Source organism: Morone saxatilis, unplaced genomic scaffold, assembly GCF_004916995.1.
Source record: "Morone saxatilis isolate NCDOM2014 unplaced genomic scaffold, NCSU_SB_2.0 Contig22, whole genome shotgun sequence".
NCBI classification, from domain to species: Eukaryota; Metazoa; Chordata; class Actinopteri; family Moronidae; genus Morone; species Morone saxatilis.
In genome coordinates, this window is record NW_023339785.1 from 12586441 (window position 1) to 12600966 (window position 14526).

Genomic DNA, 14526 nt, shown 5'->3' on the forward strand with positions numbered 1-14526 from the left:
CAAACTACAATTGAAGATATTCTGTGAACATTATTACCTGTTTGTTGTGATTCTTTTCCAGCAACCGCAGTACGGCAGCTACGGCTACCAGAACACCTGGAACTACGGCCAGGGCTACTATCCTCCCAGCTAGACCGGGGGACATTGACTGTGACACCAAAAAGGAAGCAGTTTGACCTCAAAGGACTTCTTAGCTGAACAACAAACTGAACCACCCAGTCCTGCCGGTCCACCTGCTAAAACAGCAGCCCAGCATCCCTTCCTCTCCGTCCCTCCTCTGGGTTACCTCACTGTCCTCGATTTGTTTAAACACGGGGCCGGAGTCGAGCTGTTTTAACACGTCGTAGTAATTTCAGTGTTGATTCTGAGGGACAGGTGGAAAGAGGATGAAAGGGAACAGTGACACCCATTCTCAGTGCATCAGTGTCTCATTTTAATCAGAAATATTTTTGTATTTGTTTGCAAGCCGACCCCCTTTGCTCCTGTTTTAAAAGTCATCTGGTTTATCAGACTTGACAAGCTAATGTATGATTGACATTTTGTACCATTCCAGAGTAGGCTATTTGTTGTTTTTTCTAATGTATATAAAGGTGTTTTATAGTGTGTCACAACAGAACTGTTTTGTGTCACGTGTCTGCTTGCTCATACTTCCTTAATGAGGGTGAAAAATCAACCGTCACACTCATTAATTGTGACTAAAAACCTCTTAGTGTTGGAGGAAAAGCAACAGTTTGTGTCCTGTTCATATCTACAGCAGCACTTTAAAGAAAAGTTGGGAAGTCTTAGCACAAAATCAACAAAGTTTGACAGTCAGATAGCCAGCAGATTTCACAGGCTGTAATCTTATGATTATCAAACTAATGAGGAAGCCAAAGGAAGGAACAGGCGAGTGAATTAAATGGACTTTCTGCTCCAGGTTTGGCGAGTCCAAGAGATTTACTATAAAGGACATTAGTAGAATCTTCTCCTTCCTGCTTTTAGTTTGATAATTGGACTATTAAGGTAAAGCCTGGAGCCTTTGAAACCCGCTGACTGAATAAATCAATATGCCTTTTTCACAGCAGCCATTTTGACATGAAAGAGGGTAATTACTGGTGTTACCAGTGATGCTATATCTCTCTTCAATTTAGTGTACCAGTCTTTCCAGTGAGCCAACATGTACAATAACAGCTCCCTTAATGTTTGACCTGACTGGAACTGAACCTTTTTTTATTATTATTTATCACCTGTGTTTACCCAATTTCATGTCAAAATGGATGCTGTGAATGAGGTGTATAGGCCTTTTTAACAGCAGACTATACAAATGTCCCAGTAAGCCAGCCTGCAAAATACCAGGATCTGAAGCAGTCACCATTCATTTCATTATTTACACCTGTGCTTTTCCTACTGCCTACAGGTCGAAACGTCTCCTGTGAAAAAGGCCTGTTAACATCTCACTTATTATTTTGTATGTCAAGTTCCACTTGGCAAACCTAAACCAGTTCTTCTTGTCTGTAGATGCTCGTTAATCTTTGGCCTATTCATTTTATATGGTTTAATAAAATGAAAACCTTGTCACGTAACTGGGAGAAGTCAGTTCAATGTTACGTCAATCAATCAGTCCCTCTTCCAGTCCCAATCAGAGTTTGACCAGTTCTAATAATGAGAGCAGTGGCCAGTGAACCCAGGACCTTCCTCCACAACCTCGTTATACGTGCATTTGGTTTATGTTCAGTCGTATGTGGTGATTACGTGTGTTAAAAGGATAAGGCTACTATTCTAGTTTTCTTATTGTCAACAAACCACATGAAAAGACTACAAACAATACTACTACTACAATACGACTAACAATACATGAATCGGTCTCAGTAGTTTCCATATAACCTACTGTTAACCCCATTTGGTTCTACTGAGAACATAAACCTGTAAAAATGGGTCACAAATATAGCTGCATTTATATTAAAATGTTATAACAACAATGGAGCTCTGTAGCTCAGAGGAATAAGATATCAGGCAATTTATTCTTTTCATGGCATTTTTTGACGAAAAGAAAAATACAGAATTATTAAAAAATATTTTAAGGAAGATCACACATATGATATTTAGAAACTTCAGTCCACCATCATAATTCTCAGTCAACTTTATTTTAAGTGGATTCTTGGTGATTATGCAGACGTAAACGTCAATATATTTTAACTTATAAAAAAAAATGGCAAAGTAGAATGTCACAAAATCAGGAAGATCGTAGGGATTCGATTTAAGGCCCTTTAAGAACCAATCAAGTAGGTCTTGTGTGGTACTTTGCTATGTGAGGATCACGTTAAAATTTAACAACTTTGTACTATGTCGTTTTTATAAATGTGTTGTTGAAAACAGAAGCAGTATCCATCAAAAGCCAGCTATCCTCACTTTGTAAAAGTCACAGTCCATCTCACTGCACACAAACCAATCAATACAAATCTGCCCAGAATGTCAAAAGGCATCAATCAGTGAGTTAACCAAACCAGTTTTCATTGTTACTACTCTAAAACATCTTAAAAAGTAGTTAAACACAATCTGAACACAGCTTTGAGCTGCATTTCTCTGCTTTAGTTCAGTTAGCTGGCTTATTGAGTGATACTTAAAAGGTGGCGGTTGTGTTCCTGGATCTATCTCTTTCTGGTGTCTCTTGTGTCGATGTAGTGGAGGTGAGGTAGGCTCAAAGAGCAGGTCCTCCTGATCTCACTTTTTGGTAACGACAACAACCAGCACAGCTGAAGGCACCAAACCTAAGAAGACAGAATGAAACGTCCGTTCAGCAGCTCCAAGTAAAACAAATATACTGATAATATGTTGTGTATTACAGTAATGTGCTCTATATTCAAGTTCCCAGTGCTCACCCAGTTCTTTGAGGGGCTTCTCCATGTCCAGTTCGGTGTATTCGTGACGGGGGTAAGGTGAAAGCAGCGTGAAGTCCTGACCCTCGGGCGTGTTGCTGTTCATCTGTACGTAGACGCGCACTGCCGCCAGCGGCTCCTGGGCCTTGAAGACTGTTGTGATGGTCGAGCCGTCCAGCAGACGCACCTTTACGGTAAAGAAGTGGAAGAGCAAAGTGAGGCAGGAGGAGAGAACAAGTGGGCAACGGATGAGGGAAACAAGATTTTTTTTATGCCATTTTCATTTGATGCAAAAAAACAAGTGCACCATTACACCAGCGATGGCACATCAATGTGTTCTAGTGAGGTCTATTCATTGTGCTGTTGTTTGTGACAGAAAACAAAGGATGCAAAACACTCCTCTCCGGTGAGTGCTCTGTGCTTCGGTGGTGTGGAGAGCAGCATGTAGGCGTATGAGTATAATCGAGGCCTGTACCTGTATCCTGGACTCGTCATACTCCTTCTTAGTGGGTGGAGGGCCGTGACTGGTGGGCGATGAGGGACTGGGCTGGGCGGGCTGGGATGATGCGGCTGTGCTCGGTGGTCCACCGCCTCCAAACTAAAAAGGTGGAAAAAAGAAATAAAATTGGTTCGAACGGAAGAGAAATTAAGTGAAAAGAAAAAACTAAAATTGGAAAAGTAACAGGACCGAAGATTGGGTTACCTTCTGTGCTCTCTCCTCTCTGTCCCGCGCTATCTTGTCTTTAACCCTTTGCCTGATGGGAACAAAGAAGCAGTGAGAAACATGAAGATCTGGTCTTAATAGTTTCTTATCTTGTACAGTGCCGCAGGATTCCCCCTTGAACCTTCACTGATTCATCTCCACCCATTGTTTATTTAATGGATGAATAAGAGTGTCATTCAATCAAATGGCTGCCCTTCATACAGAATAATGAAGTGGAAATAAAATTGCCTTTCAGTTTGGTTATCATACTACTATGAGGCTGATTTACCTTTTTTTTTTATATAAAACTTACCTTTGGCCTCTTTGGAATACAATACGTATGGAGAGTGGAAACATCTTTGGACGTTTAACTTTCTCATCCCAGGCCAAAAATAAAAAGTTGGCCCATAAAAACAAAAAGTTAAACATCCTTATCTGACTAAATGTGTTATAATGAATACCTTACCTTGCCAGTTTGTCTTCCATCTTCTCTTTTCTGCGCTGTTCAGCAAGTTTTTTCATATCATCCTCCTGCAGCTTTTGGCGGATCTGCTGCAGCTCTTGGCCCTGTCTCCTCCGCTGCTTCTCCCTCTCCAGCTCTTCCTCCCGCTCTCGCTCTCTTCTCTCCGCCTGCTTCACCCGCATCAGCTCCTCTAGCCTGAAACACAGACACCGACACAGGCATCAGCTGACTGATGATGACTGACATCATACACACTGAAGATGTTCAATCTCATTAGCAGTATGAAGCATGAATGAACAGAAAATCAAGTATTTCTAACTTATGTTTGGCTATTTTCTCCAACCTAATGGTCACATACAGCACTGAAGGGATGGTGTCTATGTTGTGTGAACTCTGACCTTCTAACTTGCTCAAGTTTCTCTTCCTCCGTCATTGGCCTCTTTACACCCTCTCCGTCGACAATGTAGTTGCTGTCTTCATCTGCTGTCCCTGAAGCAAAACAAAAACACACACATGAGAAAGTGAAAGAAAAAGGAAGAGATGTGTATTGTGTGGTATTTAAATATCTTGCTGTCAATCACAAATCAAAGAAGAAGTTGCAGGCTGGCTAAACAACAATATACACAGCGAAAGAGACGAACAAACTGATGTAAAATCATAGCAGCGACTGCCACTTCATTTACTATATCTTGTTTATAGACGGTAAAAACACGCTATTGAACATAAGAGCGGGTCTCAAGGTTAAAATCCTCCATCAATTTAGTTTATATCAATGTTTATCCTGCTGTTGTACATTTTCTGGATAAAATTACCAGATGAGAATATCTGCTTTTGTCTAATCATGTGAAGTAAACTACCTGACAAATGGAGACACACATTAATGCAAAAATCATACAAATAAAAAAATGATCCACAATGTCCTAATATATATTCTCACAAGATATTTGATGGTAGACACATTTACATCATGATACTGCACATCACTAAGTGATTCTGATGTTTTCTGTGTCTGACATGCCTCAGTCACACTATTACAACCCTTCCGGCCCCTAAAAAGCACAAACAGGCCCTGACCTTCGGCGGTGTCTGCTAGTGTCGGCTGTTCTGTGGTGGATTGGCTGTCTGCTTCTCCTCCCAGGACGTTCCCCACGGGAGGCACATAGGGCTCGTCGATGTCTGGGTCGTTCTCGTGTTCCATTAACCTGAGGGGAAGCACATCACAGGGAAAAGATGAGAGCTGCGGGCCCACTTTGTTGATTACGAGAAGACAGAGTAAAACCCACGTAAACCCAGACGGTTCGATAAATGGCGTGTTTATTTCTGTGTGTGTGTGTGTGTCAGACCCACCAGTCCATGGCTTGTTCTATTCCCTGGTTTCCTGTGTTGGCCACCGCCTTCTCCCTGAAAACATGAGAAAATGTAAAACAGTGTTACCGTCACTTCTTTAAAAAGCAGTCTGAGGCCCGTGAACTCCATTAACCAGGATCAATTTGGGGATTTGGTGTCACTCACGCTCTGTTTCTCTCAAAGCCCATCTCCAGCAGGCTCTCTAGTGTTGTCACCTCTGCCATTTTGACCTGAAACAGATATTTTCTCAACCTTTACTTTGACATACTGTTACACTACTGTTATATACTGTTAACAGAAGGTAAATCACAACAACCCTACTCTGGAAAACCTGAATTAATATCTAAAGTCAGCTCATCCTTTAGCTCAGTCATGTGTTACATTATCACAGTAGAAAATAACATTATGAGAACACATATTAAACCCTTCCTTGACTAGCAGCCTGATAAAAACCCCAGTTGTGGCTGAATAATATCCCAACCATCGTTGTGCTGAGAGCTACAATTAGCATTCATGTGGCTAACGTTTAAATTAGCTTGGGGACTAGCAGTGAAGCCTCGCTGGTTATCTCGATTAAAATCAATCAGGAAGCTCTCCGTCACTTTCACTATCGATGTGTGTTTGTATGTCACACGTAGAGGCACACACGAGTGTTATTGTATGTCTAACAGAGGTTAATATCGGCTAATATACTCGTGAGGACAACGTTAGTTAGCTACTCACACATCAGTCAACACCGCTTCAACAGTACGGCAGCCCACGTAGGTCAATCAGAACAGAATGAGAAAGGCGATTTTTTTTTTTCTCTCATGCGCTTCTTCTTCTCATGCTTCTTTGGGGGTTGACAACCAGACACCATTTAAAAAAACAATATTATCATTTATATTTAATATATTTTTTACAAATGTAAGCTCACCTTTCTGCTAGAAAGACTGAAATTAGACTAAGAGGGACTACAGGGTTCAGCTGATACTCAGGACTTTTGGCACATATTACATGTTAATAAAACTTGATTGAATATTCAGATATGCTTAGTGAAAACTAACTTGTCTTCTCTGCTGAAATGCTGTACAGATATTAAGAATAATGTAATTTGCCAGTGTTGGAAGAATTAATGGGATCCTTGTCTTCAGAAGAATTTGTTCCACAATGTAAAAATACTGTTAGAAGGAGAAGTCCTGCATTCAAAATTTGGTGTTTAAGTGTTATATATTATTACATTAGTGGATTATTATTGATGCAACAATTTCTGAGCATCATTTAAATTATGTAGCTAGTTAAGATGGAGCTAATCTTAATGACTTTATGTCCTGTCGGGTCACTAGATCTACAATATAAAATAATAATAAAATAGTAATATCAATTATATCAAGTACAATATTAGCCTCGTACTTAGTAACTTTCCTCCACTGCCATTTACAAGAAAAAGCATTTGGTCTGCTAATGTTTCTTGGTTTTATAGACCTTTTATAGACATTATCAGAACAAACTGGAACCCTTTCAGTTTCTTCCTCATGAGGATTTAGATTTATTATTGTTTGCTTATAGATGTGGGGTCAAAAGAGTAGATGTCATAAAAGTTTTGATAGTAATATCAGATTTTGAGGGACCTTTAGTCTAAATTACACACAAATAAAACAAGCTCAATAGGTTCTGTCTTTACTCTAAAGAGAGAAAGAAAAGGAAATGTTCTTTGATTTATGCTTCTTGGGTGTATCAGCTGTGATTATTGTCTCTCCATTTAGTTATTAAATCAATAATTAAACTTACGTCTGCCCCACACTATGTAGTATCTCTATGTAGTTTTTGTAAAATGAGGCAGCAGAGGCCGGAAGCAATGGCTCTGAATGAAGAGGCTGAATGAAACTGTAAGGGGGCTTTCTGAAGAGGCTGGATGGTGTCTCTCCCAATGGCTGCTCTCCATCTCGTATGATCCCATCCTCATGTGTCAGTGGGTGTTCAAACACAATGCAATTTGCTGACTTTTATGGGCAGATTGGGTCTGTTACATATTTACAGTAAGTGTAATGATTAATCTTTTCTCTCCCCCCACGGAGTCTTAAGCAGCCCTCATTCACAAGTCCACCATTACTCCGGACAGACTGCTGCCTCACTTCTGTCTGACTTCTCTTCTCAACGCTCACCCACAACGCTCACCCACTTTCTTCACACTTTCATTTGGTCCTTTTTTTTCTGTTTTTTCTGTTTTCCAGTTCTCTAACTTTTCTTACAGAATGAATGAATGAAATGAGCCTCATATCCAGTATTTACTTGGTGAGTATGAACTTTTTATACATATTTCAGCGTGGCCAATGAACTGAAGAATTGTCATCAACGAAACGTTCCCTTTACATTTAATTTGTAAACTATGGGGCATATACAGGGCAGTTACAGTTTGCCTTTATACCAAGAGTAATATGTAATGTGTTTTTATATTGATTAAATATTAACTGTGCACCCACTGTAGACGCAACTTGAGCAATTAGTCATTGGAAGTGCAATCATTTTCTTTAATCAGTAAAAAATCAATCACAGACCATCCTTTGAGCAATTGAGGTGAATTATGTGGCCATAAAGAGAGACCTAAAATGGCTTTTGAGGAAATTCATGAACTGAGTGAAACCTATATTAAGCTTCTGATGAGACTCTCAGTTGCCAGGCAACAAACATGCTTTGATTCTGTAAATTAAGTTGTTGAATGATTGTGTTTACCAAGACATTAATTTGCACAGCTGTTAATGGGACTAAAATCAATCATAATTGTACATCAGTATACAGGAATCTTAAGACTGAAATACAATCTGTTCATAAAAAGTTAACTTGACTCCTGCTAAAAGGATGAAAGTGTTTACTAATATTGAATCAATTCTGCATCAAGTCTAAAGTTTAAAATATGATACTTCTCAAACTTGATTTCCTGTCGCTGTACTGCCCAGATTCTCTGTCCAGACTTGATATTAAGGCGCTCATGAACACACTCATCCTAATTTGAGATTCACCGATTCTCTGAATGCACTGATAGCACTTTCACATTGGAATTATCTGGCAAAGAAATTATAGCTTGGTGGGCAAAGTTGAAGGAGACAACAGGGGTGAAGGTCCTTTTAGTATACCCTTAAATTGCTTTATGGCTCTGTTTTTTAGAGAAAGAGGGGTTAAGGGTCAAAGCTCAGCCAGTAGATCCTGGAAATCTAGAGAGAGGACACAAGAAAATGATGATGCACGCTTGTCTTTACTACTTGTGTTTAAAGTCATATCAATTCCTGCATGTAAAAGATTAATTTTAATAAACTAAAGGCTAAAATTCATTTGCTCAGATGGCACTCCTTCCTGACTCTTAGCACACTTTGATTGAGTGAATGACCCTGATTTTATTGGTGTAATACAGGTGAAATATTTCTTAGACGCAGTAAAATATCTCTTTATTAGGTGTGGGTGGTGTTATCACATGAGGGCTCAGATAATGATGTAATGTAGTCAGTGAGGCCCAACCAAAAGAGGGCAGCATTATTTCAGCTGTGTGAAACTTTTATCACACTGGTGCCAGGTAGTTAAAACATGCAGCATTATGAAATTCCTATCTTTAAAGCAGTCTTGGGATCTGGTTGTTTAAAAGTTTCATATATGACACATGTTAACGGGCCAGAGCAGCATGCTTAATGTGCATTTTGATCAAATGAGGGGAAGAAATGTTTTACGATCACACCTTATAAATATTACCAAATTCAATTAATTTTTATTTGTTTAGCCACCAGTATATAACAGAAGTTGTCTCAGGACACTTTTCATATAGAGCAGGTATAGGTAGGAACTCCTTATATATATATATATATATATATATATATATAGATATATATATATGTGTGTGTGTTATATTATATAAAAACTGTACAACCAATATTGTGGTGAAATGAATCCCACCACGTGCACGTTCTCATGGGTTGCACGTGCTGTCAGCTGTGCTGTTTCTGTGGGTCTCACCAGCTGTAACAGCATCTCCATATGGAAAAACTCTGGCTTCCAGTGGAGCTGCTGTTATCTGTGGAGGGACACCTCTTGTCATCGAAAAGCTGCTGGGACTATCTGTAGCTTACAGTTCACACATCTGACTCTCACAAGTTATTGGGTTGTGAACATTAACTTCTTTTTGATGTTTGTTTCCATTCTGTGGCATTTTTATGTTTATTTCTGTGCAGGTTGTTCTTTGCAATAAAATTAAATTGATCCCTTGAATCCTCTATCACTGTCTTTATGTTTCTTATCTCTTATTTTATCTTTATTAATTTATTTACTTCATCACTATATTGTGTGTGACGGAGGGAGAAAAAGAAAGCTTTATGCATGTGCATATACAGTAGTATGAATAGAAAGCAACACTTTTTAAAAACTAATATTAATGAATGAATTAGTGTATTTGTATATCATGACCTATACTACCTACATTAAATATAGAGACAAGACAAAAAACACAAACAGGGCAAGCAAAACATAAGCCCTGTATGGCATTGTACTCATAACGTATTGTATCAGATATGAATTTAACTAATTAAACATAAAGGAATACATAATCTTTTCAGTTTCATTGTTCAGAGTGAATGAATGAATTAAAAACTGTCATGCAAGAGGCTTACAAGACACTAATTACATTATATACAGTGGCAGGAGAAAACAAAAGGAAAGTGAGTGAAACATATGGTACTGTATTCTTAAATACATAATATATATTAATGAATATGATATTAATATCAATTAATATTCTTTTCATTTTCAGTGTTGAGAGTAAAATGAGGAGAGGATGTTTAAACATGAATGAATTGTGCTGCTGCCATAACAGGTTAACTCAGGTGTTTTATTCTGCTCATGCAGGACAAAAACGAAAACGAAAGTACAAATCAAAGCCAGACGATAAATCTCTCAGGCACAGAACTAAACTGAGAATATGAAATACACAATAATAACTATGTACTGTTAAAAACAAAAGTGAAGTGTAGATACCACTGTGACCATATCTGTGTGCAATCAGATATTGCCCTTTGAAATTAAAACCGAAACCACGTATGGATGTGAAAGCTTTTATTGTAATAGTAAGAAGTTACTGGAAGTTGCACAGGCATGAATGAATGCTTTCATTTGAGTGTTCACAGGCTACAGTATCCCAGATAAACTTCATACTCACATTATGTCACCATGAAATCATTTCATTTGTGGGAGGCTGTTTGAGTTAAGACTAACTGAGCCTGATACATGATTATTTCTACAGATATAATTAGAGGTAATGTGTGTGTGTGTGTAATTCTGTCGATATCCACAAAACAAAATAACAATTCAGTCAGATTATAAACTTGTCTGAGGCTCAAAACAGCAACTCCAAAACTGAAAAATGTTTAAATCCAGCCTGTAAAATTGAAAATCTGTGTAAAATAAATGCATAATTGTGTCCCCTTTTACTATGAGGAATATTGCAAACAAAGACAACGCTAATAAACCGTGTCATTTAAGAGCTGGAAGCATAAACACACAGTATGGGACTGGCTGGCAGGCTTTTATTGTGAAATCTATAACGTTTCCGGTTAGCCTTCTTTGGTAGTGCTCTAACTGACAGCCGGTTGCTAAGCGAGTTAGCCTGTCGCTAAGAGGAGTCGTAGCGGCTTTAACGGCACAAGTTGTGTAGTATTAAACGGTATCTAACTCCCTACAGCCAGCGTTAAGTGTTTGTGGTGGGCTATCTTTGGTTTGATATAGCCAGCGTCAGCCGAAGAGGGAGTCCTCCCATGAATGAGTGACTCGCAGTGTGTGGCTAACTAGCGAAGAGGAGGGTGGGGACAAAAACTTGGAAGACCTCGCCCAGTCGTTGCTTCACTCCCGCAGGCAGCTAGCTACTCTCTGGACGGTGTGAGGGATCCACACGCCACTAAAAGCACACCAGTACTCAAAGGGGAGGCCGGCACAGTCGTGTCAAGTAAGGGCAAAAATAAAAATTAATTAATAAATAGGCAGCGACCATGTTCAGGAAGAACTTGAAGAAGGACCCCGAGCTGTTTCAGAATGTGTCGGAGGGGCTACGGCGGCTCTACCGGACCAAACTGTTCCCGCTGGAGGACACGTATCGGTTCCACGACTTCCACTCCCCTGCACTCGAGGATGCCGACTTCGACAACAAGCCCATGGTCCTCCTGGTGGGGCAGTACTCCACCGGGAAGACCACCTTTATCCGGCACCTCATGGAGCAGGACTTCCCCGGTATGCGGATTGGCCCCGAGCCGACCACTGACTCTTTCATCGCGGTGATGCACGGTGAACAGGACGGGGTGATCCCGGGAAATGCTCTGGTGGTCGACCCCAAGAAGCCTTTCCGCAAACTCAACGCCTTCGGTAACGCTTTCCTCAACAGGTAAAACCAGACCAGGTCCTCAGACCAGGTCCTCCGAGACCACATTAAAGAGCTTACACTGAGCAATGCGAGCAATGTAATACACTATAATCGGATTATAGGAGAGCTACAGCTGTTCACTAATGTGTGAGTTAAATTAACATACGTCATGTGTCTCTGATATACATATATACATAATACAACATTAATGCTGCTGTGTGTTAAGAAACGTGTCATAATAATAAACACCTGGGCTTTAAATGTCCTGCTTTTCAAGTCTTTACATGTCCCAAACTCTTCCAGGTAGCCTCACAGCACCGGTATGCTGTTGCACAATGTCTCCCCCAGCAGTTTCAGAGCCAAGTGTGTGTGAGAGAGAGAGAGTTTTCCCTCCTTTCACCATCCTGAGAGAATGCGGGTGTTTGGTGTCAATAACTATGTGGAAGAGCCACTCTGCCACGGACAGGGAGGTGCTTTCCAACGCAGCCTGTATCCCATTCACAAAGAAGAGTTTCACTTTGAGCCGAACCCTTCGTCAGGTACCAAAAGCACCTGGCAGAGTCGCCGGTGACAGATCGTTTTGTCCCAGTGATAGAAATAGTTGTATGTGATGTTGCCGGGCAACAAGCTGACCTTGTCCTGTCCTCTGATGCCTGTGTCATAGGTTTGAACCCCCCCCCTCCAGTCATATAAGTGTTACTTCATCAGTGAAAGCCGAGAGCCAACTCCCTTATTGACGACCTGTGAGCAGACCTTGTGAAATCTTATCACAAAGGTTTAAAGGTTTTGCTGTGGTTGTCTTCTACTAGCAGTGTTTCAGTGAGTCAGCAGCTCGTTAAGATTGTAGTCAGTGTGTGAAGACATGCGGCTCGCTGGAGTCGGATCCAAAGAGTCTGTGGAAAGTACTCAGAGTACTTCCTTTTCATGAATTACTCAGCCTGACCGGTTTGTTATTCAGACTCACCTCGTGGCAAAAAAAAACCCCTCAAATGACTCAGAACTGATTCTCAGCCAGACAGAAGTACCCACAGCAAAACAAAAGCAGAAGAGAAACAAACAAACAAACAGTTGTTGTTGTTGTTGTTGTTGGTGCGCTTTTGGGAGAGCTAAGGACAGTGAATGTCTCAGTGTTTCATTCAGATATAAGTCCCAGTGCCGATGTGCCCAAAATGTCTAATCACAATCTGGTGTGTGTGTGTGTGTGTGTGTGTGTGTGTGTGTGTGTGTGTGTGTGTGTGTGTGTGTGTAGACGACGTGGGTATCTCCCGTCTCCACAGTGAGTGTGGCAGTAATACACAAACGACTAACTGTGTACAGTCTCAATATTAATCTGTTATTAGCTTCAGTATGTCAGCTCGGTCGAGTTTACATTTCCCTGAACTTAGACTTGTTTCCCATCATCCCTCAGCTGTGTGCAGTGTTTAACTTATGTTGAGTAAGTGCGAGCAGTATCCGTCAGACTGAGAGAAGAGACGTCGTGCAGTTCAGATAAGAGTTTAATCAGGCGGGGGGGTGTCAGACTTCACAAGCTACGATTCACCCCTCTGCAGTTTATTACAGGCTCGAGGGGAAACCAGATAAGATTGTGCGTAAACAAAGGCTATTGTCCAGCGGAGCATCGTTTGTCACACTGTTGGACAATCCTGTGGTGTCGTGGGACTTGTGGTTCTCTTTGAATTCAGTCTGCGTCTTTGTTTCAGAAGCATATTTAGGTTTACGGAAAGCTCGCGCGATCGTACGTAAACCGGAAGTAATGTGCGACAAGAGAAGGTGTGCGAATACGTAGCCAACAGGTTGTGACAGCGCAGAGAGAGACCTACAGCTGACACAACGTCTGTCAAGAACCACATCCAGACAAACGTGTGGAGGCTTTTGGCTCAGACGGGGCCAGTTTTCCATTTTCCTCTCAGGAGGCCAGAAGTATTTGGCATTGTCAATCGTTCATTGACTGATTTATAGGTGGAGGAGAAAGAAAATACGATGTCGGAGGAGCACACGTGTTCGCAGTATAACGTCTTCAACTACAGTCATTCAGCCTGCAGATTAGCCTTTAACTACCAGCCTAAGTGGGACTCACTGCAGCGTAATCAGTCATTTATGAAGAGAGTAAACAGAAATCAGCCGTGTGATCCGCACACCTACACTTTGCTCTCGGACAGCCGGTGTAACTGTGGTTGTGTTGTTTCTCTTTTGCAGCAGCCTGGTTTCAGATTGATTTGTACTGAAGCCTCGATCACGTTTCAGTCAAAGCAGCTCAAAACGTCTCTTGCACCTCCAGATAAAGCTGCACATTTCACAGCTCTCGTTCCCTCCTGGTTGAAATGCGGCTGCAGTCGGAGGGCCTCGGTGTGTGTGTGTGTGTGCTCTCTGTGCGCCGCTCGGCAGTAAAACCATTAGTCAGCAAAGTTTAAGTTCCGCACTGGCCCACCCCGTCCTGTCCTCTCCTGGCCTGCAGGACACTGACTCTGCACTTCACTGACACAGAGCACATAGCAAGCACACACACACAACACCGCGCACACAACACACCACACACGGATCAAGTCTGTGAATACAGAAATATGAAACACAGATCAGTTTATTCTCACACCCTCACACACAGGGGGAGATTTTAGAGGAAGCAAACACGAACACAAGTGACACAGATGTGACCTCCCTGTGCACATCCCTAATGCTCGCGACAGCCGCCCTGTTTCCTCTCCTCCGTAGGAAGCTGAGGTTAGGATGAGTGTGAAGGTCGTAGGTCAGGAGGTGGGGAACTGCAGCCAGACCTCCAGTCACATGACCC

General features: G+C 41.2%; 3 protein-coding genes across 3 annotated transcripts in view; 2 read left to right on the plus strand and 1 right to left on the minus strand.

The window, feature by feature from the left end:
• si:ch211-114c17.1 (pre-mRNA-processing factor 39) overlaps positions 1-616 on the plus strand; it is a 7282-nt gene extending 6666 nt beyond the window's left edge. Inside the window, exon 15 of the mRNA XM_035669234.1 lies at positions 62-616. Coding sequence (XP_035525127.1) covers positions 62-133 — 72 coding nt within the window. The 3' untranslated portion in view covers positions 134-616. The remainder of the gene's footprint in view (positions 1-61) is intronic.
• A 1478-nt stretch (positions 617-2094) lies between these two features.
• On the minus strand, positions 2095-6145 carry ubxn1 (UBX domain protein 1). Its single transcript, XM_035669235.1, has 10 exons — positions 6092-6145; positions 5534-5598; positions 5369-5422; positions 5096-5223; positions 4420-4510; positions 4025-4216; positions 3559-3610; positions 3331-3453; positions 2859-3042; positions 2095-2747 (listed from the first exon to the last, which is right to left on the minus strand). Exons 2-10 carry the CDS (start codon positions 5590-5592, stop codon positions 2701-2703), a joined length of 930 nt encoding a protein of 309 aa, XP_035525128.1. The 5' UTR covers positions 5593-5598; positions 6092-6145; the 3' UTR covers positions 2095-2700.
• Positions 6146-10944: 4799 nt separating this feature from the next.
• Positions 10945-14526, plus strand: part of ehd1a (EH-domain containing 1a) — a 12508-nt gene continuing 8926 nt past the window's right edge. Inside the window, exon 1 of the mRNA XM_035669139.1 lies at positions 10945-11759. Within this exon, the coding sequence (XP_035525032.1) occupies positions 11371-11759 (389 nt within the window). The 5' untranslated portion in view covers positions 10945-11370. The remainder of the gene's footprint in view (positions 11760-14526) is intronic.

Excerpts from the sequence above, each read along its gene's own strand:
- ubxn1 (XM_035669235.1), bottom strand. The coding sequence starts at position 5,592 with ATGGCAGAGGTGACAACACTAGAGAGCCTGCTGGAGATGGGCTTTGAG. Across the intron at positions 4,511-5,095 it reads ACTAGCAGACACCGCCGAAG|GGACAGCAGATGAAGACAGC; the intron begins GTCAGGGCCTGT and ends GTTTTGCTTCAG. Across the intron at positions 3,454-3,558 it reads GAGAGGAGAGAGCACAGAAG|TTTGGAGGCGGTGGACCACC; the intron begins GTAACCCAATCT and ends CCACCTTTTTAG.